The sequence below is a fragment of the Daucus carota genome, chromosome 5, assembly GCF_001625215.2.
Source record: "Daucus carota subsp. sativus chromosome 5, DH1 v3.0, whole genome shotgun sequence".
Taxonomy (NCBI): domain Eukaryota; kingdom Viridiplantae; phylum Streptophyta; class Magnoliopsida; order Apiales; family Apiaceae; genus Daucus; species Daucus carota.
In genome coordinates this window covers 41,177,998-41,204,637 of record NC_030385.2, presented here as the reverse complement: position 1 = coordinate 41,204,637, position 26,640 = coordinate 41,177,998, and the positions used below count along the sequence as shown (strand labels likewise).

At 35.2% G+C, this 26,640-nt stretch overlaps 4 protein-coding genes and 1 pseudogene across 4 annotated transcripts; 4 read left to right on the top strand and 1 right to left on the bottom strand.

Annotated features, from left to right (window-relative positions):
* The first annotated feature begins 639 nt into the window (after positions 1-639).
* LOC108222991 (G-type lectin S-receptor-like serine/threonine-protein kinase At4g27290) lies at positions 640-9,482 on the top strand (annotated as a pseudogene).
* Positions 9,483-10,625: 1,143 nt separating this feature from the next.
* On the top strand, positions 10,626-13,875 carry LOC108222993 (probable phytol kinase 1, chloroplastic). The gene is made up of 6 exons (XM_017397018.2): positions 10,626-11,027; positions 12,323-12,390; positions 12,473-12,604; positions 12,693-12,808; positions 12,886-13,000; positions 13,205-13,875. The coding sequence occupies exons 1-6, from the start codon at positions 10,758-10,760 to the stop codon at positions 13,386-13,388; spliced, it is 885 nt and encodes a 294-aa protein (XP_017252507.1). The 5' UTR covers positions 10,626-10,757; the 3' UTR covers positions 13,389-13,875.
* Positions 13,876-15,417: 1,542 nt separating this feature from the next.
* On the top strand, positions 15,418-19,917 carry LOC108223694 (glucosamine inositolphosphorylceramide transferase 1). Its single transcript, XM_017398072.2, has 4 exons — positions 15,418-15,896; positions 16,842-16,964; positions 17,498-17,665; positions 18,029-19,917. The coding sequence occupies exons 1-4, from the start codon at positions 15,654-15,656 to the stop codon at positions 19,706-19,708; spliced, it is 2,214 nt and encodes a 737-aa protein (XP_017253561.1). The 5' UTR covers positions 15,418-15,653; the 3' UTR covers positions 19,709-19,917.
* Positions 19,918-20,567: 650 nt separating this feature from the next.
* Positions 20,568-22,223, bottom strand: LOC108220985 (uncharacterized). Its single transcript, XM_017394888.2, has 4 exons — positions 21,980-22,223; positions 21,775-21,894; positions 21,278-21,508; positions 20,568-21,023 (listed from the first exon to the last, which is right to left on the bottom strand). Exons 1-4 carry the CDS (start codon positions 22,160-22,162, stop codon positions 20,640-20,642), a joined length of 918 nt encoding a protein of 305 aa, XP_017250377.1. The 5' UTR covers positions 22,163-22,223; the 3' UTR covers positions 20,568-20,639.
* A 544-nt stretch (positions 22,224-22,767) lies between these two features.
* LOC108220646 (uncharacterized) lies at positions 22,768-25,861 on the top strand. Its single transcript, XM_017394459.2, has 2 exons — positions 22,768-23,137; positions 25,587-25,861. The coding sequence occupies exons 1-2, from the start codon at positions 22,865-22,867 to the stop codon at positions 25,692-25,694; spliced, it is 381 nt and encodes a 126-aa protein (XP_017249948.1). The 5' UTR covers positions 22,768-22,864; the 3' UTR covers positions 25,695-25,861.
* Positions 25,862-26,640: the final 779 nt, after the last annotated feature.

The following is a 26,640-nucleotide window of genomic DNA, read 5'->3' as shown; positions in this document are numbered from 1 at the left end:
GCCAAACGGCCCCAACTTATATCCTGCCGAGAAGATCGGAATGAAAAATTATACTCTCTCTGTTTTAATAAATTACATACGTTATTTTTCGACATAATTTTTAAAAAAATTTAAATATAATTTTATAATATTTTTTTAATTTTTTTTCTGAATAAGAACATTATAAAATTATATTTTATTAGAACCTCGAAATGCATGCAAACATATGCGGAGAGAGTAGAATGATATAAATTTTTATTGAAATATACTATAACATCTCTTATATCATATATAGTATATGGTGATGTTTCAGAGAGAATCATTAGGAACATCCTTAAAACCATTAGTTAGAAATTATTTTTGAACACACAGCGATAAAAAAAAATATGTATTTCGATTTAGATCATGATAATCTATGAAAAATATAGAGCTCTCAACGGTATTTTAGTGGTCATCTGTGGTTATATTTTAAATATTGGTTCTCTTAGAAGTTTCAAAAAATTACTATTAAATTGTTCTGCGCTTTTCTTCTCTGTGTACCGGACCCATCTTTTTATTTGATCATGTTGCACAGCCTCTTTTGAACTTTATGATATTTTTTTACCCAACACCCCTTTTTTAATCTAATAATCTTATTATTATAAGCGAAATAATTCATCAACTAATTCATCAACAGCCACCAACTTTGAATCATTGGCCACTTTAACTTACTCTGATCAGTGTGATGCTCATCTGCACTCTTAGATTCAAGATTGAAATCTATCATCTGTTGCTGTATACAAATACATATCCATCTGCTTAAGCCACTATATTCTTGGGCAAGCTCCCTATAAAACCAACCGAACACGAGAGTAAAATGTACGCAGACTTTATTTCATAAGCGAGATTGTTTTCGTAAAGTCTATTATATCAAGACCTGGGCAAGGAATTGTATAGCTCCTTCAGAAAGCAGTGAAGCAATTTGTATTGAGCAAACCAATGCAATGCATCACCATCATTCTGTATTGTTTTATGATTTTTTCATATGTAAACACATCTTTTGCAATAGATGCAATCAGAGCAAACCAGACCATTACAGATGGAAACACAATTGTATCAGCAGGTGGGAATTTCGAACTTGGTTTCTTTAGTCCAGGAAGTTCCAAGAACAGGTACCTTGGTATATGGTACATGATGTCGAAATCGACATTAGTATGGATTGCTAATAGAGAGACACCACTTACCAACACTTCAGGTGTTGTTAGGTTCAATAATAAAGGATCTATAGTGGTTACTAGTGATGGTGGTAATATAGTCTGGACATCAATTTCAAAAAAAGCTCCGATAAAGAATCCTGCGGTACAGCTATTGGACAATGGGAATCTTGTTTTAAGAGATGCAGCTGATAGTGATTTAGAGAATTATATGTGGGAGAGTTTTGATTATCCTGTAGATACTCAATTACCTGGGATGAAGTTTGGAGTAGACTTGGTACATGGTATTGATAGGTGCTTGACACCGTGGAGAGGCGTAGATGATCCAGCTCCAGGAAATTTTACTCACAGGATGGATACTAATGGTTTTCCGCAGTTGCTTCTGTGGAAAGGTTCCGTGTTGTGGGCTAGAGCTGGACCGTGGGTTGGTTTATGGTTTAGTGGTAATTCCAAGACTAAAATGTTTGGATTTTATGCAGATGAATTTGTTTTTAATGAGAAGGAAATTTATTTTAGGTATGAACTTGCTGATGATAATACTCCTATATCAAGGTATGTGTTGAATCCAGATGGTGAATCAAGTATTATGATATGGAGTCATAGGAATCAAGATTGGGTAGTTTATACTACTCTACATATGGGCAAATGTGATCGTTATGGATTTTGTGGTCCGTATGGAGGTTGTAATCCTAATAACTATCCTAGATGTGAATGTTTGAAAGGATTTGTTCCGAAACTTAGTGAGAAGTGGAAAGCAGGGAATTGGTCTGATGGGTGTGTCCGTGAAAGTCCAATGACTTGTGGGAGTGGAGAGTTTTATGAAGTATTCAGGTGTGAAATTGCCAGATACGCGAAGTTCATGGTACAACATGAGCTTAAACCTTGAGGATTGTGAGAGTTTGTGCTTGAAGAATTGCTCTTGTACAGCTTATACGAATGCTGATATCAGAAAAGGCGGAAGTGGATGCATCTTGTGGTTTGGTGAGCTGATGGATATCAAATACTACACAGATGGGGAAGATATGTATGTAAAGATGTCCTCTGACTTTGGTGAGATAACACACTTATATACACTCTGAACTAAGTACCAGATGTTTCACATTTCGCTACCTGAAATCCTTACCTCTCTGGACTAACTTCATTTGCTCCTAATTTTAGATTATAAACTGGGAAGTAAGAGGTCCAGATTTATGAATGCAATTGTGATAGTACTTCTCATATCAGCAACCGCTTTACTTTTCCTACTGTTGCATTTACTGAGGATGAGAATTCAGAAGAGAAGAGGTATATGTGTATAAATCTATTGGCTAGAAAACTGTACTGGCATTTCTGTTGTCGAACATGCTAACAAAGAACTTAAGTTGCAATTTTTTATTTGCAGGGAGAATGAAATTCACTTCAGAAATGGTGGCCTTGAACAAGATTGAGGGGGAAGACTTTGAAGTGCCATTATTTGACTTCACAGAAATTGCAAATGCTACAAACAACTTCTCCGACCATAATAAGCTGGGGGAAGGTGGATTTGGACCTGTTTACAAGGTGATTACTAGCCACTATTATGCATACTATGATCTCATTAAACCTGTTCAGATTGTCTGCTCCAGACCCCATATATCCAAGAGGTTCTGGCATATGTTATTATTAAATCATGACGATGCATAAATTAGAATCCACTACTGCAGAATCTGGAACCTCCACTAGATAATCTTTCATGTCACAGGGTTTGTTGACTAATGGACAAGAAGTAGCTGTAAAGAGGCTGGCAAAGGATTCAAGACAAGGAATAGATGAATTTATGAATGAAGTTTCATGTATTGCTAAGCTGCAACATAGAAATCTAGTGGCACTTCTTGGATGCTGCATTGACAAAGGAGAAAGGATGTTGATATATGAATACTTGCCCAACAAGTGTTTAAATTCCTGCATCTTCGGTATGGTCCTATATATCTACACATTAAAAAGTAACTTTATGATTAATCATCCTACCTCACAAGGGGCAGTATAGTATTTTTTCTGCAAGATCATCGTATCAGAAACATATATTTCTGGGGACAAGTACCAGGTTTCCATTACATGGCTAGTAGCTACTCTATTGCACATATGCAAAGAAGTTGAGTTGGTTTATCTCTACATGATTCATATGTAAAGATATATGAATTGACATGAAATCGATGAACAGATGAAGAAAATGGCAAAGCATTGGATTGGTCAAAGCGCTGCAACATAGTAAATGGCATTGCCAGAGGACTTCTCTATCTTCACCAAGACTCTAAACTGCGAATAATTCACAGAGATCTCAAAACAAGTAATGTCTTACTCGATCACGAGATGAATCCAAAAATTTCAGATTTTGGCATGGCAAGAAGTTTTGGAGGAAATCAAATGCAAGCAAATACGACAAGGGTCGTTGGGACATAGTATGAACCTATGAATTAATAAAAACTAGCACTACCATAATTCTATATCCCCTGTGCAAGACTGATATAAATTTCTGATTTTGTCTCTCGGCTCTTGCAGTGGTTACATGCCCCCGGAGTATGCTATAGACGGAATATTCTCAACCAAATCTGATGTCTATAGCTTCGGAGTTTTGGTGATAGAAATAATAAGCGGAAAGAAGAACAGATCATTCGTTCACCCTGATCATAGCCTAAACCTTCTCGGACATGTAAGTAGCTGTAACAAATATTTATCATACTTGTACCCAGGGGCACACTTTTTTAAAATAGTGAAAAATGTCAAAACTAATAATTTAGGGGGGACACATGTCCTCCGTGACTCTTACTAGATCCGCCTGTGCTTATACCTCGGTCATCAGTGACATGTAATCTCTTTCAGGCATGGACAAGTTACAAAGAAGACAAGCTTTCGGGACTTGTGGATGAGGCAATATCAGAGTCATGCAATCATGCTGAAGTGTTTCGAGTTATTCAGATTGGATTATTGTGCGTTCAACAACATCCAGCTGATAGGCCTAGTATGTCTCATGTGGTTCTGATGTTGAGCAGTAACATTGCTCTGCCTCATCCTAAACAACCTGGATTCTTTATGGAAAGAACATTTCATGATCCAGATTCTTCGTCTAACCAATTGACTATCACGGTCCTTGAACCTCGATAATGTATGTGTGTCGTGTACGTAAATTTGGAGGTGTAAGCAGGAACAGATGTACAGTGAAGAAATTTTGTGTGTAGTTTGTCCTCGACCGAAGTCTGAAATAGACGGATGATTACGTAGATTAGACTCACGTCATTACACAAAACTGTGTACAGGATCATACACAAAATGAGTATGCGTTGAGTATTGATTGATAGATTGTGTTTCATCTGTGGATTATAATGAATTGTACGAGATTTTGATTTTATGCAAATTTTTGATAAAATGTCGCAGAGTTGATAGGATTTAAGCACAATGCTCTAAATCTCGTGAATTTTGATAGGATTTCAAAAAATTTAAAATACACAAAATCCATCATTTTGTGAAATCCAAAAAAATCAATCAACATTTAAATACAATCAGGTTTTAATGGATTTTAAACAATCACAATTGAATACTATCAAATTTTAAAATATAATTTAAAATCCTAATTGAATACTATCAGATTTTGTAGCATAATTTATAATCTCAATTAAATACCCCAATATTTTAATAGATTTCAAGCAATCTCAATCGAATATCCTCGGATTTCATAATGAAAGGAAAAAAAATGTTTTAAAATTCCAATCCAATACACCCCTGTAAAACGTATATTAATAGTACCAATTAATAAATTACACATCAATTATCATGTTATTTTGTGCAAAATTTTGTATTTATTTTTGTGGATGTAGCACTACTCGGCCTCCTGTATATGTATTAATACCATTGATTAAAACATCTCGACTCAATCATCATGTTATTTTATGCAAAAATTTGTATCCAAATTTGTGGATGTAGCACTATTCTAGTCGTCCCCTTATGTATTAATAACACTAATTAAAACATCTCTCAATTATCATCTCAATTATCATGTCATTTTGTGTAAAATTTTGTATCTACTTTTGTGGATGTAACATTATTCTGTCGGCCTTTTATATATACATTAATAACTTAATAGCATGAATTAAAACATTTATATTACTGTCATTATATTATTTCGTACAAAATTTTGTACTCATTGATGAATGTAACACTTGCTTCAACTACTCCAAAATAAGTGATCAAACTACTCTAAAATAACTGAGACAAGATCGAAAATGAGCACTACTAGTACTCCAAAATAAACGAGACAGGATTGAAAATGAGTACTGTCCTTGAATATTAAGGTACTCCTATGTTGACGTACCCTGCGTGTTTCACTCCAGACGGTCATCTTTAACGATAAATAGACCACACAGTCTCTCCTGTTGTGCATCCGTATAACACAAAGCAGATAAGCAGCAGATGGCCATAATTACCATATTACCCCTGCCGTCTCCGCTCTCAAACACCAGCTTCTCAGTTCTCAACCGCCGCTTTTCTTCTACTTTTCTATCTCCCGCCGTGAATCTCCGCCGCATTACGAATGCGTACTTTAATGTCTACTGTGAACTTTATATTCTCTTTCTGTTTTATTCTGTGTTTCGAAAAATTAGCTAGTGATTTTTTTTAAAAATATAATGTGAGACTGTGAGTATGTGATATTTAATTACTTGGATGCACAAATGTGGGTGAGTGTGGCACACTTAAATGTTGTTGTAACTGTATTTGATTTGTTTTTTTGCGCAACGAATTTTATTTAGGAGCATGTTTATACATCTCGGTTGGCGACTATCGTTTTGATTGTAGAAAATAGATCTTGGTGTGGGAAATCAAGAGCTTAGAACAACTATTTTGTTTCAAATAGCATGTGTAGTTTCCGATTTTAATAAATTTGTTGCTGATAGAGTATTACGACATGTTTAATCTGATATGCCACATAAATTGGGGAGAGATGAAAGAACGAATAAGGCTGGTTTTTGGACAGTAGGTCACTGTTTGGATCTGCCAAAGTATAAAAAGACACTGATGAAACTGTGGCCAAAAAAGGCGCATAGTGAAACTTAAAACGATAATTTCAGATTTAGAAAAGAATATTGTACTTATATTAGTTTGTAACAGGATCATTTAACATACACTGTGTATGTGCTGAGATTATGTTGCACAATCTTCTTCTGATATTGCGCTGTTGCAGCGACCTCATATATGTGCTAAATTTTGCTGTTACATCATTAATTGTTTTATCTTTTAATGGCTCAAATTATTAAAAACATGTTCGCCGCTATAGTATTCATTGCAGATCTTGATTCTTTGTAGTTCCTATTAACAGTTAACCATATAGTTTGGGCAGAGAATTGATATTTGTCTCATATGGACTGGTATAATTGGGAGACTGTTTCTGAAAACTTGTTCAATGAGAAGTATGTCCTCACAACTGCTTAGTGCTTACGGTCTTTGTATAACCCTTCAAATCTTCTTTGGAGATTAGAGAGGTGGTTATATGATTGGAGTTGAAAATATTTTTAAGTAATATTCACCCGTTTCTGGTGTGTGAGTGATCAGTAGACATATATTTTACCGAGCTAACATGTAATGATATAGGAAAATTTATCAGATTAATTACTTTTAACCTGTTTAGTGGGCAAACTTATGCTAGCCATATAAGACTTTTTAAATGAAAGGCTCATAATGCGGGCGGGGTAGAGCTCGGCAGTATCTCTTAAGCTCCTACGTTATTTACCTTGATTTAGTGGTACAACATTGTTTTTCTTCTTCTTTTTTTTTTTTTCCATATGTATATAAAAGAGTTTGTGAATTGGAGTATGATTTTGTGGTCCGTATGGAGGTTGTAATCCTAATAACTATCCTAGATGTGAATGTTTGAAAGGATTTGTTCCGAAACTTAGTGAAAAGTGGAAAGCAGGAAATTGGTCTGATGGGTGTGTCCGTGGAAGTCCAATGAGTTGTGGGAGTGGAGAGAGTTTTATGAAGTATTCAGGTGTGAAATGGCCAGATACGCGAAGTTCATGGTACAACATGAGCTTAAACCTTGAGGATTGTGAGAGTTTGTGCTTGAAGAATTGCTCTTGTACAGCTTATATGGATGCTGATATCAGAAAAGGCGGAAGTGGATGCATCTTGTGGTTTGGTGAGCTGATGGATATCAAATACTACACAGATGGGGAAGATATGTATGTAAAGATGTCCTCTGACTTTGGTGAGATAACACACATATATACACTCTGAACTAAGTACAAGATTATTCACATTTCACTACACTACCTGAAATCCTTACCTTTCTGGACTAACTCCATTTCCTCCTAATTTTAGATTATAAACTGGGAAGTAAGAGGTCCAGATTTATGAAGGCAATTGTGATAGTACTTCTCACATCAGCAACCGCTCTACTTTTCCTACTGTTGCATTTACTGAGGATGAGAATTCAGAAGAGAAGAGGTATATGTGTATAAATCTATTGGCAAGAAAACTATACTGGCATTTCTGTTGTCGAACGTGCTAACAAAGAACTTAAGTTGCAATTTTTTATTTACAGGGAGAATGACATTCACTTCAGAAATGGTGGCCTTGAACAAAATTGAGGGGGAAGACTTTGAAGTGCCATTATTTGACTTCACAGAAATTGCAAATGCTACAAAGAACTTCTCCGACCATAATAAGCTGGGGGAAGGTGGATTTGGACCTGTGTACAAGGTGATTACTAGCCACAATTGTGCATACTATGATCTCATTAAACCTGTTCAGATTTTCTGCTCCAGACCCCAAATATCAAAGAGGTTCTAGCATATGTTATAATTATATAATGACGATGCATAAATTAGAATCCACTACTGCAGAATCTGGAACCTCCACTAGATAATCTTTCATGTCACAGGGTTTGTTGACTAATGGACAAGAAGTAGCTGTAAAGAGGCTGGCAAAGGATTCAAGACAAGGAATAGATGAATTTATGAATGAAGTTTCATGTATTGCTAAGCTGCAACATAGAAATCTAGTGGCACTTCTTGGATGCTGCATTGACAAAGGAGAAAGGATGTTGATATATGAATACTTGCCCAACAAGTGTTTAGATTCCTGCATCTTCGGTATGGTCCTATATATCTACACATTAAAAAGTAACTTTATGATTAATCATCCTACCTCACAAGGGGCAGTATAGTACTCTATTTTTTCTGCAAGATCATAGTATCAGAAACATATATTTCTGGGGACAAGTACCAGGTTTCCATTACATGGCTAGTAGCTACTCTATTGCATATATGCAAAGAAGTTGAGTTGGTTTATCTCTACATGATTCATATGTAAAGATGTATGAATTGACATGAAATCGATGAACAGATGATGAAAATGGCAAAGCATTGGATTGGTCAAAGCGCTGCAACATAGTAAATGGCATTGCCAGAGGACTTCTCTATCTTCACCAAGACTCTAAACTGCGAATAATTCACAGAGATCTCAAAACAAGTAATGTCTTACTTGATCACGAGATGAATCCAAAAATTTCAGATTTTGGCATGGCAAGAAGTTTTGGAGGTAATCAAATGCAAGCAAATACGACAAGGGTCGTTGGGACATAGTATGAACCTATGAATTAATAAAAACTAGCACTACCATAATTCTATATCCCCTGTGCAAGACTGATATAAATTTCTGATTTTGTCTCTCGGCTCTTGCAGTGGTTACATGCCCCCGGAGTATGCTATAGACGGAATATTCTCAACTAAATCTGATGTCTATAGCTTCGGAGTTTTGGTGATAGAAATAATAAGCGGAAAGAAGAACAGATCATACGTTCACCGTGATCATAGCCTAAACCTTCTCGGACATGTAAGCAGCTGTAACAAATATTTATCATACTTGTCCCCAGGGGCACACTTCTTTAAAATGGCGAAAAATGTCAAAAATAATAATTTAGGGGGACACGTGTCCTCCGTGCCTCTTACTAGATCCGTCTGTGCTTATACTTTGCCTTAGGCTCATCCTCGGTCATCAGTGACATGTTATCTCTTTCAGGCATGGACAAGTTACAAAGAAGACAAGCTTTTGGGACTTGTGGATGAGGCAATATCGGAGTCATGCAACCATGCTGAAGTGTTTCGAGTTATTCAGATTGGATTATTGTGCGTTCAACAACATCCAGCTGATAGACCTAGTATGTCTCATGTGGTTCTGATGTTGAGCAGTAGCATTGCTCTGCCTCATCCTAAACAACCTGGATTCTTTATGGAAAGAACATTTCATGATCCAGATTCTTCGTCTAACCAATTGACTATCACGGTCCTTGAACCTCGATAATGTATGTGTGTCGTGTACATAAATTTGTAGGTGCAAGCAGGAACAGATGTACAGTGAAGAAATTTTGTGTGTAGTTTGTCATCGACTAAGTCTGAAATAGACGGATGATTACATAGATTAGACTCACATCATTACACAAACTGTGTACATGATCATGGATTGTTTTTAATCTATAAATTTAATTGAATTGTACGTAATTTTGATTTTATGCGGATTTTTAATAAAATATCGTAGAGTTGATAAGATTTAAGCACAATGCTTCATAATTTCATTGGATATTGATAAGATTTCAAATAACTTAATATATACTCAAGAATGCCACAAAATTCATTATTTTGTGAAATCGAAAAAAAATCATCAACATTTGAATACCATCAGGTTTTAATAGATTTTAAACAATCACAATTAAATATCATCGAATTTTAAAGTATAATTTAAAATTTTGATTGAATACTATTAGATTTTGTAACATAATTTAAAATCCCAATTAAATACCCGAAGATTTTAATAGATTTCAAGCAATCCCAATCGAATACGCTCGGATTTTATGAATGAAAAAAAATGCTTTAAAATCCCAATCCAATACACCCTTGTATATATATTAATAGCACCAATTAATAAATTACATATCAATTATCATGTCATTTTGTGCAAATTTTTGTATTTATTTTTGTGGATGTACCACTACTCGCCCTGTATATGTATTAATAGCATTGATTATTAAAACATCTCAATTCAATTATTATGTTATTTTATGCAAAAAAATTGTATCCAAATTTGTGGATGTACCACTATTCTATTCGTCCTCTGTATGTATTAATAACACCAATTAAAACATCTACATCTCTACATCTCTCAATTATCATGTAATTTTGTGTAAAATTTTGTATCTAATTTTGTGGATATAACATTATTCTAGTCCGTCTTTTATATATACATTAATAATTTAATAGCATGAATTAAAACATTTATTTATATTAGTCATTATATTATTTCGTACAAAATTTTGTACTCATTCAACTACTCTAAAATAAGTGATCAAACTACTCTAAAATAACCGAGACAAGATCGAAAATGAGCACTACTAGAACTCCAAAATAAACGAGACAAGATTGAAAATAAGTAGTAGTACTACTAATAGGCTTACCCCGCTGTCCTTGAATATTAAGGTACGTACCCTGCGTGTTTCACTCCAGACGGTCATCTTTAACGATAAATAGACCACACAGTCTCTCCTGTTGTGCATCCGTATAACACAAAGCAGATAAGCAGCAGATGGCCATAATTACCATATTACCCCTGCCGTCTCCGCACTCAAACGCCAGCTTCTCACTTCTCAACCGCCGCTTTTCTTCTCCTTTTCTATCTCCCGCCGTGAATCTCCGCCGCATTACGCCGCTGCCTTGCGGCTTCCGAGTTGCGGCTGTTCCCGACGCCGGCGCGGCGGTTCTGCATGACGCCGGCGCGGCGGTGGCTGTGATGACCGGAGCGTATGCGCTTGTCGCAACTTTCGATACTCTCACTCAGCGCAATATTATTCAGCAGGTCAATACCGAATGCGTGCTTCAATCTCTACTGTGAACTTAATATTCTCTTTCTGTTTTATTCCGTGTTTCGAAATATTAGCTAGTGATTTTTAAAAAAGATATAATGTGTGTATGTGATACTTTAATTACTTGGATGCACAAATGTGGGTGAGTGTGGCACACTTAAATGTTGTTGTAATTGTATTTGATTTGTTTTTTGGGCAACGAATTTTATTTAGGAGCATGTTTATATATCTCGGTTGGCGATTATCTTTTTGATTGTAGAAAATAGATCTCGGTGTGGGAAATCAAGAGCATAGTACAACTATTTTGTTTCAAATAGCATTTCTTAATAAATTCATTGCTGATAGAGTATTACTACATGTTTAATCTATATCGCATAAATTGGGGAGAGATGAAAGAACGAATGAGGCTGGTTTTTGCACAGTAGGTCACTGTTTGGATCTGCCAAAGTATAAAAAGACACTGATGAAACTGTGGCCAAAAAAGGCGCATAGTGAAACTTAAAACGATAATTTCAGATTTAGAAAAGAATATTGTACTTATATTAGTTTGTAACAGGATCATTTAACATACACTGTGTATGTGCTGAGATTATGTTGCACAATCTTCTTCTGATATTGCGCTGTTGCAGCGACCTCATATATGTGCTAAATTTTGCTGTTACATCATTAATTGTTTTATCTTTTTATGGCTCAAATTATTAAAAACATGTTCGCCGCTATAGTATTCATTGCAGATCTTGATTCTTTGTAGTTCCTATTAACAGTTAACCATATAGTTTGGGCAGAGAATTGATATTTGTCTCATATGGACTGGTATAATTGGGAGACTGTATCTGAAAACTTGTTCAATGAGAAGTATGTCCTCACAACTGCTTAGTGCTTACGGTTTTTGTATAACCCTTCAAATCTTCTTTGGAGATTAGAGAGGTGGTTATATGATTGGAGTTGAAAATATTTTTAAGTAATATTCACCCGTTTCTGGTGTGTGAGTGATCAGTAGACATATATTTTACCGAGCTAACATGTAATGATATAGGAAAATTTATCAGATTAATTACTCTTAACCTGTTTAGTGGGCAAACTTATGCCAGCCATATAAGACTTTTTAAATGAAAGGCTCATAATGCGGGCGGGGTAGAGCTCGGCAGTATCTCTTAAGCTCCTACGTTATTTACCTTGATTTAGTGGTACAACATTGTTTTTCTTCTTCTTTTTTTTTTTTCCATATGTATATAAAAGAGTTTGTGAATTGGAGTATGATTATTTTTTATCTACAACTCTTTGTCAGAAATTCAGCAGAAAATTGGTACATATACTCTCTGGCTTTCTTTTCATGGCCTCGTGGCCAATTTTCAGGTATCCGATCAGCCTCATACTTTAGCTTGATTTATTTGAGTTTTTTTAATTACTTTGACTGATCCTTTATATCCTAGATTAGCACCTCAACAGAAGCACGATATTTTGCTTCTATAGTTCCTCTTGTAAATCTGTCAAGGCTTGTGGTTAACGGCCTCTCATATGCTAAGGATGAAGGACTTATAAAATCTGTTACTCGAGAAGGAAAGCCAGAGTAAATTCGTAACTTTATCTTTTTTCCAGCAACTTTCTTAAGCTATTTTAAGGCATCAGTTAAATTATTTACTGATTTCTCTTTGTAGGGAATTGTTGAAAGGCCCTCTATGTTATGTCTTGATTTTGATTATTTGTGCTGTTGTTTTCTGGCGTGAATCACCTGTTGGAGTGATTTCACTGGCAATGATGTGTGGTGGGGATGGTAAATATATTATCATCAATCCAACATTAATAGCTTTATCGTACTTTTGAATTCATTCTAACATGGTAATTTTATAGGTATTGCTGATATCATGGGTAGAAGATTTGGGAACTTGAAAATTCCTTACAATCAGCAAAAGAGTTGGGCTGGTAGCATATCCATGTTTGTTTTTGGTTTCTTGATGTCTATTGGGTGAGTTTCCCATTTTTTATTTTATTAAATGCTTGTCTTCCCAAAATGAGTATCCATTTGATATCCTACTCGGGTGTATAGTAAAAGTTCAGGTTTATGAAATAGTCAATTCATTCCTTGTCTGAAGGGTAGATTTGTCACTTGTGTTGAACCATTGTTCGTTTCATTACTTGTAATAAATGCATCTCTTTGGTTGAAATGCAGGATGCTGTACTACTTTTCTGCCCGAGGTTACTTCCAGTTGGATTGGATCTGGACTATCGAAAGAGTTGCTTTTATTTCATTGTTGGCAACTGCAGTTGAGTCCTTGCCTACTACTGGGATAGTGGATGACAACTTATCTGTTCCTTTAGTAAGCATGATTGCGGCATATTTAAGTTTTCAGTAGTCGCCTTCTTCAACAGAGAAACTGCGGAGTCATAGTAACATTTGTTTGTACTGCGAGATTACCTACACAACTAGATGTCTGTATCAAAGCCCAGATTTAGGCTATTCTATGTACTGATGTTCATTCTTGGGGGAACTTGTGTCGCTATATCATGCGTGGTGTCGGCTTTATCATTGCTTCCATAACAAGACAGGATGACAGAAAAGAGAACCATGAACTACAAAAATGAAATTCGAGGTAATGTTCTGTTTTTCTAAGTTAGAAGTGCAGCTGTAAAATGAGTGGAGGGAGAAAAAAAATGTGGCGGAGCATATGGAAGTGCAAGTCTGCAACTGCAAGTCATCTGTAATACTTCTAAACTACACACAGATGATGGATAGCTTAAATTTACATTTACATTTACATTTTAGGATTCTATGATTTTGGAGCAAACATTATTTGTGTTGCTTATTGCAAACATCTATATATAGCATTTGTTTATCGGAAATCGCTTTCGAATGCAGTAAGCTTTTAAGTAAATACGGGGATCCGGTGAGAGGCATGAGACAGATGCTCTCCTACTTTTTTTTTGTTGACATTTTCTGACTATTTTAAATTTTAGAAAATGAAAAAAAAAATCATAAAATTTGAAAGTATACAATTACTTTTCAAAAAATTGTTTGATGTTACAGAAAATTTGATATATTTCTCTGACATTTTTTGGCCGTCCTAAATTTTAGAAGATTATAGAAAATTTTAAAATATACAAATATTTTTTTAAAAAATTATTTGGTATACCCGGAAAATATCACCCTAGATCCGTGCTTGCACTATGTTAGATTTTGCAATATATTTTAAAGTGTTACGCAATTATTTTAATATGAGATAAGTTTTCTTTCTTTTTTTTTTACTTTGAACTTTGAATGTCGTTACATGAAATCTTGAAATTGATTATAATTCTTTAGTCGGAAATTATTGGATAGGTAAAAAGACTTGTATAGTGCCTGTGACCTGTGTGACGAGTGTGCACTTGTCATGTAAAAAAGAAGAAAACCCCATGAGATTTCGCGACAGTGGCGCAGCCGGACACGTATACTGGCTACTAGGGAGTCATCATGAGTTGGTGACCCTTATTTTAACAATATTTTCTCTAATTTAACGTTATCTTTGTTGAGATCATATCATATAAAAACTTAATAATATCTCTGAAATCGGTGACTTGAAAACTAATAATCTCATTAATGTTACAAGCTATTATACTGATATAATATTTTAAACTGACAGACTATAACATATTTTTTTTCAAGAAATAAGATGATAGATTTGATATTATATAGTACTCCTTTCGTCCCGTTGGATTAACGTTACTTTTTAACACACTTTTTAGGATTTTTTTAAAATATAATTCCCTAATATTTTTTAATTTTTTTATTCTGAATAAAAGTTTGATTTTTAAATTTTCATCAAGAAAATGAATATAAAAATATTATAGAACTATAAAATTATACTTTATATGAGTCTCAAAATGTACGCAAACAGTGAACGTTAAGACGGATGGAGTATAATTTTAAGATATCTGCTTAAAGACATTAATTTTCAATTATATGATTAATCATTAAACGGTAGCTCCACTGATTAATTTCGATTTTCATTTCCTACGACTCTGTTTGTAAATAATTAATATGATGATTTTTATTATTATAAAATGACTATTTAATATAAAGTATTATTGTACAAGGCCCCATGACCTACCCAATATTCACATTTCACGGTTCCTTTGAATAAAAATAAACAAATAAAAAGAATTCCACAAATTGAATACATGCACCTCAAGAATTTTCACAGTCTAGAAGAGTCGAACACACGGCGGCCAAGACACAAATCAAAACATGATAAACATATGTACTTGCATTTACACGCATATATACATGTACAAAACATAACATAGTTCTGCTGAGCTGTCATCACAATCTTAACACCCATTCTGCCACCTTTGTGTTCAATTTTTAGCATTGAGATAAACTCAAAACAATTTATTCGAGATTTCCCTACACACAAATATATTAAATATACAGACACATCATATTCTAGTTGGGGTAGTCTGTGTAATTCAAGGCTTAAGTCCCAAAAATCCAATATTTACTACTAATACAATTTCACCCAATATAGCGCCAGAGACTCGTATATAGTAACGCGATTTTTTCGGGGGTTCTTTTATGCCTTGTCTTTAATTCGAGTGAAAAAAATTAAATTAAAGAATCTTGATTTTCCGGTGGCCGGAGAAAAATGAGGAGGTGGGGTTGGTGGCAATTGTGTAAATATTATATGGTGAAGTCTTCAAGTTTTAGATTTTTGGTTGCCTGGGGAATTGTGCTGGTTACAGTGAGTAGTGTTTATGCATGGTTGAGTTTGAGTCCTGATGTGCACAAGGGTTTATCATCTAATGGCTGTCAAGTGGACAGTGAGGGTTCTTGGTCGATTGGTGTTTTTTATGGTGATTCTCCTTTTCATCTTAAGCCCATTGAATCTGTAAGTCCCCTTTAATCTTTACTCATATTGGTCATGATTTGTGTGTTTTCTTTATAAACATCAGAATTTTTTTTCCTGCTTCTTGATCTTGGTTGATATGGAATTTTGAAGTGGTTTCGATTTCGAAAGATGTTTGGTTTTTTGATTTTTGGTGTTGGGATGAGTTCTTTTGCATGCATATGGTTGTTTATGTTTTATTAAGGTATGTAGGTTTGATGCTGATTCTGATACTTGGGGCTGGTTGTACAACTATTGTCGGATAGGCCATAGGAGCTTATTAGCCTAATTCCTTCCAAGTTCCAACCCGATTTTACACCATTTATGAGTAGGGTGAATGTCTGAGATTAGAGAGGTGTAACTTATGTTAAAGCTAATTTTCTGGTGGAAGCACTTACCTTGTGTTACATTATGTAGCGGAAGGTGGTGTAAGAAATAGGGGTTCATTACACTATGATTTGTAGATATAGGTGAATATTTTTGCAACGTTTTCTAGCAAACTGCTACGTTTTTTAGCACAAGTCTGCTATATTTTCTGCACCGGAAAGCAAGATATGTCCTAGTTGTAACCCTTTCTCTAACTGTTCATCGGTTTAAAATGATCAACTTATAATTAGTCTCTGTCCTACTGTGGCCCGCGAGCAGTTTCCTAATTGTATATAGATTTTTTGATATTTTTTTATTGTGAATTTGTGTATGTTCTGATCAGTGGTCTATTGAAGATTTGATTTGGGAGTTCTTTTAATTTCTTCGATCCTAATAAACTATTTGTTGAATAAATGCGCAATTGTATTAATTGTATATCTTAGTTCGGGAGTTGGCTAGGATTCTGTCTTTGTTGCTTATTTAAAGAAACCGGGGTTGAGCATCAAGGACAAGGCCGGTATAATTGTGATGTAGTGTTTAGAGACTTATATCAATACAAGTGAACTGGGAATGTGGTTGCAGATGAATGTGTGGAACAATGAGAGTTCAGCGTGGCCAGTGGCTAACCCAGTTGTTACCTGTGCTTCTGTCTCGAATGCTGGTTTTCCGAGTAATTTTGTTGCCGACCCTTTTCTCTATGTTCAGGTAATAATGACCCTTCTCAGTTTGTGCTTCGTGTACGATGCATATTATGGTATTCTCTTTAGATAAATATGACGATGCTATATTTCTGTCTCTGCTGTCAATGTCAGACAATTGATCCCCGGAATTCTCGTTTTTTATTACTATGATTTGTTTTCAGTAAATCTGCCGGGCAACCTTTGCTTTGTGGTGGTCTTTTCAAGCTAAGTTCTAAATAATGCTTATGCAAATTAAATCCTTTGGAGAGCTTTTGCTTTGTATGGTAGCAATCCTAATTGTGTTTTAATGATCTGGCAATGAAATTATTAACTTTTTAGGCGGGAAGGAAAATTATAACTGCGCGAGTATTTCCTCTTCAGAAAAGGAGAGAGAGAATGAATTTGTTAGTGTTAGAAAACATTTATGCCCTTGTTTGGCATAAAGAAAGGACAGTAGTTACATTTTTAATATTCTGTACATGTATAATGTATTCTTTCCAACATACCTATATGCCAAGTAAGGAACAAAAGATACGATTGAAATTGCGTTTATTTCAGGAAAACACCCTGTTTCTGTTTTTCGAAACTAAGAATTCGATCACAATGCAAGGAGATATAGCTGTAGCGAGAAGTACGGACAAGGGAGCAACATGGCAACAATTGGGCATTGCATTAGATGAGGACTGGCACCTCTCTTATCCGTATGTATTCAACTACAACGGTCAAGTAAGAATGCCGCATCCCAAACATTAATTGATAATCTAATGTATTTTGTCAGTGTGCTAAATATTTAACTGCTCGTTATTATAAAACTGGATCCCAGCTCAGAGTTTTTCTGTCATTGTTATTGTTCAGTAAATTTATTGTCTTGGATGATACATAGGAGAATCCAGTATATTGTGAAGTAGCCATGGACATATTATTATTGCAGTATATTTCAGATGATCAAAGTCATTTCTAGTGGTAGCCTACTTAAATAAGAGTTTCAAAATATTACAACGTAGGCTTCACAACTCCTAACATATTGTAGACTACCTTTTTTGTGTCAGTTCTGTATGTGAATTTCCTTTATTATGTTGGGCCTTGCAGATCTACATGATGCCTGAGAGCAGTAAAAACGGAGAGCTTTGTCTTTATCGTGCAGAACATTTTCCTCTTGAATGGACACTGGAGAAGGTTATGTTGAGAAGACCCCTTGTTGATTCTGTCCTCTTTGTGCATGATGGGAAGTATTGGATTCTTGGTTCTGCCATTGGAGGAATTGGCTCAAAACATAATGGACGACTTGAAATCTGGTATAGTAGTTCACCTCTTGGTCCCTGGAAACAACATAGAAAGAACCCTTCCTATGACACCAAATTTCTCATGGGGGCTCGGAATGGAGGAAGACCTTTCATATACAATGGAAGTCTGTACCGCGTTGGTCAAGACAGTGGTGGGACATATGGGAAACGGCTACGTCTGTTCAGAATAGATAAACTCACGCCCACTGACTTTATAGAAGTAGAAGTCCCCCTAGGTTTTGAAGAGCAAAGTAAAGGCAGAAATGCTTGGAATGGTGCCCGTCACCATCACCTTGATGTCCAGCAGTTAAGTTCTGGAGAATGGGTTGGCATAATGGATGGAGACCGAGTTCCGTCAGGAGATTCAACGTATCGTTTTCTTCTTGGATTGACATCAGTTCTGGCTGTTATTGCACTTGTCACGCTAATTGGGACACTTATTGGTGCTTTGAAGTGCAAAATACCCATAAGCTGGTGTCCTCAAAATTTGGAAAAGAGAAATGATGCCTTCCCTCGGGTCAAGTCAACCTTGCATTCCTTTAAGCTGAGGCAACTATACTGCCGCTTTAACAGATTAAGCTTGTATCTCCATGGAAAGATGAAACCAAACACCTTACTCAGAAAAGTTGTTCTTGCTCTCATATCTGTGTTAGCAATTACACTAATGTGCACCGGGGTTCAGTATATATTTGGAGGAAATGGTGCACAAGAGCCTTATCCTGTAAATGGCCACTATTCTCAGTTCACATTATTAACGATGACCTATGAAGCTCGGTTGTGGAACTTAAAACTTTACATCTGGCATTACTCTAGATGTTCCTCTGTTCGTGAGATTGTGGTAGTTTGGAACAAAGGGACTCCTCCTGATCTTTCTGATTTCAACTCAGCCGTACCAGTAAGGATTAGAATCGAGGCAAACAACTCATTAAACAATCGGTTTAAAATGGACCCGCTGATAAAAACGCGAGCAGTTCTTGAACTTGATGATGATATACTTATGAAATGTAACGATTTGGAACGAGGCTTCCAGGTTTGGCGTGAACACCCCGACCGTATCGTGGGGTTCTACCCCCGACTTGTTGATGGTAAGGATTTTAAGTATCAAGGTGAAAAACATGCCAGAAGTCACAAAGGTTACAACATGATTCTTACAGGTGCAGCTTTCATTGACACTGAGTTGGCATTTAACATGTATTGGAGTGAAAAAGCCAAGGCTGGGAGGGAGATTGTAGACAAGTACTTGAATTGCGAAGACGTGCTGCTGAATTACTTGTATGCAAATGCAAGTGCTTTCGATACTGTGGAGTATGTTAGGCCGGCTATGACTCTTGATACATCAAAACTTTCCAGTGTTGCCATCAGCAAAGACACACAGGCTCATTACAAGGTGAGAAGCAATTGCCTTGAGAAATTTGAGGCAATGTATGGGAGTTTAAGAAACCGGAAATCGCATTTCAACCGACGGATCGATGGTTGGGACAAGTAACAAGAAAAGGCTTCCAACAGATTAGTTAAAATGTATGTAGCATGTGTTGTATGCTAAACTTGCAAATACAAGTGTGGCATCATCTCTGTAAGATTCGATATTCACCGTAACTGTTGTGAGTTTTTGTTTAGGGGATAAATTCTTGTGTTGTGAAGATTGTTTTATTTATGTAAAATTAGGCTTTGGCCTATGAATTTGTTTTCTTTGTATTCTTTGGTTGTAAGGTTCAGGAAATGTCCCAGTAAAAATAGCATCATATTTGGGAAACAAAATATAGCATCAGACCTAATTTGGTAGCAATGGTAGGTGAATTCACCAAGGGACTCTGGCATAATTGTCGAGATCAGAGAGAGCATCATCTATTGATGTACCGGACTACCGACTCCAGATTTATAAACTCGAAAATTTTTAATCAGTCGATAAATTGATGAATTTTTTTAAAATATAATCAGATATTTTAAGAATAATGAGTATTGGCCATTTTTTTTAACACACTTGTTTAATTTGATAGGACTTGCTTTTGCAAAAACTGATTTTAATATAAAAAAATATAGTTCATGTGTTTAAGAAAACATAATTTACGTGTCATCCATTTTTACTAGGGGTTTTGTTCTAAATTTTGCATCATTAACATATTTACAAGGAGCTGCAAATAAAATTTTAAAATTCACGTGATAGACCATTTTTCATTAATATTATTATCTGCTTATCTGAATTTTATACCTATATATATTTGGCCTAACGACCGGAAATTCAGTAAATACGATTATTTTTTATCTACATATATTTGACATGATGACTGGAAATTTAGGTGTAACTGGAGCTTCTAGATAAAGATTTATAGAGACTAATTGCAGTATGAAATTAAGAGAAACTTCTATAAAAGCTCACCAACTAGAGACCAGTAATCATAAGAACATCGTGCAATTTGTTATTCTATACTAACATCCTTAACGGCAAGGGGCTCATACCAATGAGGGCCAAAACCTGCAGCTTTCCTTGCTGCCTCGTTAAAAGGCGGCTTCAGCGGCCCTCTAAAATATGTCCTCACAGTCTCGTGGAATTTCTTAATCACTTCATTTTCTTCAATATTATTATCAGTCTCTTGCACGCCACTTTCTGCAGAGACTGTTAAGTCACCAACAGAATCTAAAATAGTTGACCTCATGCAGATATACTTGAACCATTTCACGCCGGCAGCACAATGCGAGATCTCTTCAGGGTAAACCACCTTCTCTAGTAAATCAGCAGTCTGGTCATCACCTCCTTTACGGAAACGAGAGATAGTTGTTGGTAGCACATCTAGACCTCTAGCCTGCACAATAACTCTATAAGTGAGTTAGCTAAATTCCTACATTTACAGAAGATATTAGATACAGGAGCCCAAGGATAAGTTGTTCTTGTCAAAACATGATCTGATGATAGTGTAGTTCTACTTGTTTGTTACCAACATAGGCCAGACATGAAACTCGTGAAAATTACACTTTTTATCTGAAACCTAAGCATAAGTCCAGTCAATTCATGGAGAGGTTATTCTATACTAAAATAATTATATATGACTGATTTCACCTCATGAACACAATGCTCAATGGCAAGACGCGCCAGCAAGTCTTTAGAAGTAGCCATTGCAGAGTCCCAGAGTCCATCATGTGCTGGCATTGCTCCATAGAAAGAACCTAGTTCTTCAAGACGCGCAGCAAGAAGAGTGAAGTGCCGACCTTCGTCCTGTGCCACCTTCACAAAGTCCGTAAAGAATTCTCTTGGCATGGATTCTTGCTTACCAAAGCGAGCAATTATATCCTAAAATAAACCACACATCAACATTATCCACCAATGACAAAGAAAATTACAGTTTTTACACATCCAAACTACCAACCATATAACAAAAATAAAAAATCAAGACCCTGACATCAATACAAATCGACAAGTAGATATATAAGCTCAACCGCATAATGTAGCTACTTCTAACATACAACTCTCAATTCCCTTCTCATATATATTTATTTCAAAATCACCAACTAGATAAATCAGCGTGCGTGACTGTGTGAGTGGGATTAAAAGAGTACCCAAGACAAATCAATAGCCCAGCTTTCAGTATGAACAAGACTATGCACAATAGCCTGTCTACTCTTCAAGTTACCAGCTTTCCCAAGCTTAGGTACAAGTCCAGAAGCTACTAGCTTCACCTAAAATATTTAAAACAACCAAATGTAAGTTTGAATTTCAGTGAGACATAACATCAAACAGGTAGTGTGTACAACTAAAACGCACTTTGTCCGGCCTCGCGGGACGATCTGGGATAGTTAAATCTTGTGAATGTGGATTATAAGTATGAATGATGAGACCCTCGAGCCATTTTGTAGCAACTTCGTCACCAAGCTTTGCCTTTTCAACTGGGTCTGCTGTGTTCAACACACGGAGAGCTGCTTCTACTAGCGTCTCTTTCTCGCTCATCTTTTCTCTGTCTAAATAAAATTTATTAAAGTCAGATATTATTACTTCTCATGACTAGTCATGAGATCTAATTGATATAATAAATTTATATTATTATTATTATTGAATTCTTATTTATGACTTATGAGCATGTAGTCATAATCGTTAGAAATCAGATCGTTGATTTATCAATAGAGGATTTTTAGAATTTTTTGACAAATGAAGATATAAGTGATAAATTGATGAATAAAGTAATTGAGAATTTTATAACACTAATTACAAATAAGTTATGGAATTTTGATTATTAAAGAAAAATAATTTTGCATAATATAAATATTTTTATTATTTTTTTATACTAAATAGTAAATACTAATCCTCGGACCCTGGTCAAAACTCATGATAATTATAAACAAAATTTGTTGAGCGTTTAATTTTTTTTTACATTATTTTACTACAGCAAACACAATTTATAATTTTATATGACTTACATCAAAAACAATCATCTCATAATGCTAATTTTCTAATAAAAAATAAATCATCCTAATTCTCATCAAAATGGTATACATCCAAAACCTAATTATTGTATTGTTATATAAAACAAAAACCAACCAAATATTATATACAAATAAAAATTGCACATATACATAGACACATGACACAGTCTAGAGTTTTATACACACAAACACTCTGAAGCACATCTTGTTGTTGTCTAGAAACACAATCATGGGAGATAGCAATGCCATCATCGTCAATAACAAAGAGAACCAAGAAACGCCCACGAATCCTAACCCCTTTGTATCTCTATTGACCAATTTTACCAAGTTTTTCAACTTCCCTCAGCCCAAATCAGCTGCTCCTAATCCCGAGGCTAAGCCTGAAAATCCCAAGTCCAAGGCGCCGGTTGTGGTTGCGTATCCTAGTAAGCAGACTGCTGCTCCTTTGAAGCTTGAAGCTGAGGATCTTGAGAAGAACACCAACCCTGTTGTTCTTTGGCAGGTAAAATTCTCTCTCTCTCCCCTCCCTCCCTCTCTCTCTCTCTCTCTCTCCCTACACATATTTTTTTATGTTAATATTGATTGTTGTAGTTTTGGATTAGTTGGAAATTAGCTATGTGATTAAGCTTTTCTTGGTATAGTTTTGTTTGTGTTTTAGTTCAAGGAGATGTATTATCTAGAAATTGTATATGATGGAAATGGACCAATTTTCTTTCTTTGGTGTTAGGAGATGTTGGTCCCAGTCCCTCAGTGTCTCTAAGTTTGGTCTTTAGGCTTTTGTGCACTTTATAATGGATTGAACCTTCTTTTCCAAATATACCCATGTGATACGGAGATGAGGAAAGTGAGAATATATAATAAGAGCAATTCTTGATTGAAAAGCATGGTTGTTTATTGTTTTTTTTTGATATATTTGCTTGCTTACTTGGCATCACAGAATCTACAGGTAGACAATAATACCAGGCTAATTAGATATTTGTGATTCATTGTACTAGCCTAAAACACAACAATTTGATCAGCAGTTTTATAAACTAATCAAATCTTGAAGTCCTTGTCATCATTGTCCACCATTGTAGCTTTAATCCTTGTTCAAATCTCTTCTTCCATCTTCTTTAGCACCACTTCATAATTCAGAGGCGCTTTTCCACTTTCTCATAGTGTTGTGGTATATAATACTTTTCAGTTGACTACTATCTACCACCGAAAGCACACCTATACTAATGTCACGCTAATGACCAAAGTCACGGCCCTTCTATACAATATACCCTGAAAATATATAATCATTATCTGAAATCTTAAGAAAGAAAGATAAAAAAGTATATGTTAATGATTATACTTCTTCGTGAATATTAAAGTCTAACAATACAATCTCACTTGTCATACATCTTAAAGTTCTCACCTATCTTTCCATCAACTTGTGTAAATATTTTTAATTTCTTGGCTACTTCCGTTTTACTAAACACATTACTAATCCGTTTTCACCTATCTGTACATAAATATACTTCTATAGAGATTTTGCTATTACTGACTACTCCTTTCTGTAGAGATTTTGTTTCTTATAAAACCGAGTGCATCTTGATTATCGCTAACTAAGCTTTTATGGGACACTTACTCCTGTACCGGAACATTATTGACCTTGTAAGAGCATCCCCAATCCAACACCAAAACTCTAAAATGGTGTAACTTTTGGTGTAAAAATACTCCAACCCAACTCCAAAATGGCGTAATAATGTACCAAATGAATAGTGTGACACAAATTCGGTGTCAAATGCTCATTTGGTGTAATTTTTACACCATTCTATAGTTTTTCGAAATACCAAAAATATCCTTATGTTTGTTAAACAAAACAAATTTGTTCCATCTATTTCCCATTTATATCCTACTATATCACAACAAAACAAAAACTTTTGAAAAGTGTTGAAGGAATATATATAGTTATAGACAAAAGATTCTTTTTGGTGTAATTTATAGTGCAATGTGAATGGTGTAATTTTTACACCAAAATGGTGTCATGGGTTGGAGATGGTCTAATATATCTATATAATATAGCTGTTGAAATAAATATATAGTTGTTAAAACAGATGTGTCAGTTGCGACTTCAACGGTAGTTTTTACTTGAGTAGGATGTTGGCTTACTCATAAAGGTTCAAATACAGATTTCAGTTTTACTGTGAGTTTTGATATTTGATGAGATTTTAAGTCACAGCAATCTTGTTCAAGAATGTAAACCAATGGCCTTGCGTCACCGATATTATCTTTGATTGTAATGGAATCATATATCAAGAGGTGAATATAAATAAAGAAAATGACCAAAGGGACAGTTCAGTAGTAGTTTGTACTGCAGAGATATCTCACGAATCTTATTTATGTCTGTCCAGATAGTTATGCTTTGCTATTTAATTTGTGAAAATCAGATGCCATGAATGTTAACAACTACTAGACTTCTTTGTGAAGAAATTGCTTTTTGTATCTTTTTGTTTTGATAATTGAAACATATAAATTGTTTATGCTTTAGTTTTTGAAATTGAAATAGCGCTGTTCACTAAAATGTTCTGACCTCTATGTATTCTCCATGATACTGTATGTTAGAATTTTCACCTGCTGGGGAATTATGGTAATGCTTTGCACAATTTCTGTCTGTATGTTTACTTGTCATTCACGAAAGTGGCCTGTGCGCCTGGGTTGTATGGATTGAAAGATTGATAGGTTAATGCTTCAGGGTCAGGGACATATGATCTTATATTTTCAGGGCCTCGTTCATTATTTGGTTTTGTCACTATATATAGCTTATGCCTCTTTGAATTTGATGTATCTTGCAGACTATTTGCTATTTAATTTCCATGTGCTTGTTGCATCAGTGTAGAAAAATAGGCATAAAACATTAAGAGGAATCAATTTAATGTTTTGTGATTTTACTGCAATGTTTGAAAGTGTTTTGCCTCTGCAATCAGGTGTATGCAATTGGAGGTTTCTTTGTTTTAAAGTGGGCTTGGGCAAGATATAACGAACGCAGGGCCAAGAAGAAAACCAATGATGATCCACCTCCAGCTGATGATTAGTCTTTACATTGAAACAAAGAAATCATAAAATTACTGGAAATAGTTTGCTTTCACTTTGCATATTCTGGTTCCTTGTATAAACCTGTTAAGTTATGGTAAACGAATCAGGAATATTTGCATTAAAGCATATTGTTAACTATTGTTATAAAATTCTATCATTACACTGGCCCAGGGTCTTCATGCAGACTGCATATCTAATCCTTGGAGTATGGATAAAGGTTGCCTGTTTTTTACTCCTGCCTGACCCTCAGTAGGAAATACTCATATTCCTATGCTCTACTTCCGAGTGGGACATGAGTGGCATGTTTAGTTTGTTGGTTTGTCATATGCATGCTCTGCCTGGTTCACAGTTTGTTTGTTTTTTTTTTCGAAGATGGGCGGAAGTTGGTTCTTGGTATGTTTGTAGTAAATATGGGCATAGTTTCTGGGAAAATTGTTTAAAAGACCTGCGGTTCAATCTAAATACTGTTGAATGAACACATGCCTGTTAGAAAATGCCTGTTAAAAAGTTTGGCAAATTCGTTTCACAACTAACAAGTCGTATGATTTTTAAGTAATCGTGATTTCACTACCTATTGATTTCATGTTCTGGGGACACTCACTGTATGACTACATCTGAAATTAACATCGACGAGATTATTTGAGATCATCGATGACAAACATTTGGCCCCAGTGTATTGTTTATATTGTGATCTGGTTGAGGTAGGGATATCTTGACCTTGCTTAAAAATATGATACAAAATTGTTTATATTGTGATCTGGTTGAGGTAGGGATATCTTGACCTTGCTTATAATTATGATACAAAATCCCAGAAAATAGTAATGACGAAACTTAATATATAGGACAACCTTCTCGCCAACAAAATAGCATTAATTTATTCCAACAGTCCTCAATCCAACTTTTTTTACTATCTTGCTAACAAGGGTTCAGACCTCCGCATATGTT

Excerpts from the sequence above, each read along its gene's own strand:
- LOC108222993 (XM_017397018.2), top strand. The coding sequence starts at position 10,758 with ATGGCCATAATTACCATATTACCCCTGCCGTCTCCGCACTCAAACGCC. Across the intron at positions 11,028-12,322 it reads AGCGCAATATTATTCAGCAG|AAATTCAGCAGAAAATTGGT; the intron begins GTCAATACCGAA and ends ACTCTTTGTCAG. Across the intron at positions 13,001-13,204 it reads GGTTTCTTGATGTCTATTGG|GATGCTGTACTACTTTTCTG; the intron begins GTGAGTTTCCCA and ends GTTGAAATGCAG.
- LOC108223694 (XM_017398072.2), top strand. The coding sequence starts at position 15,654 with ATGAGGAGGTGGGGTTGGTGGCAATTGTGTAAATATTATATGGTGAAG. Across the intron at positions 15,897-16,841 it reads ATCTTAAGCCCATTGAATCT|ATGAATGTGTGGAACAATGA; the intron begins GTAAGTCCCCTT and ends ATGTGGTTGCAG. Across the intron at positions 16,965-17,497 it reads ACCCTTTTCTCTATGTTCAG|GAAAACACCCTGTTTCTGTT; the intron begins GTAATAATGACC and ends CGTTTATTTCAG.
- LOC108220985 (XM_017394888.2), bottom strand. The coding sequence starts at position 22,162 with ATGAGCGAGAAAGAGACGCTAGTAGAAGCAGCTCTCCGTGTGTTGAAC. Across the intron at positions 21,895-21,979 it reads GTCCCGCGAGGCCGGACAAA|GTGAAGCTAGTAGCTTCTGG; the intron begins GTGCGTTTTAGT and ends TAAATATTTTAG. Across the intron at positions 21,024-21,277 it reads TTGAGCATTGTGTTCATGAG|GCTAGAGGTCTAGATGTGCT; the intron begins GTGAAATCAGTC and ends GTTATTGTGCAG.
- LOC108220646 (XM_017394459.2), top strand. The coding sequence starts at position 22,865 with ATGGGAGATAGCAATGCCATCATCGTCAATAACAAAGAGAACCAAGAA. Across the intron at positions 23,138-25,586 it reads ACCCTGTTGTTCTTTGGCAG|GTGTATGCAATTGGAGGTTT; the intron begins GTAAAATTCTCT and ends CTCTGCAATCAG.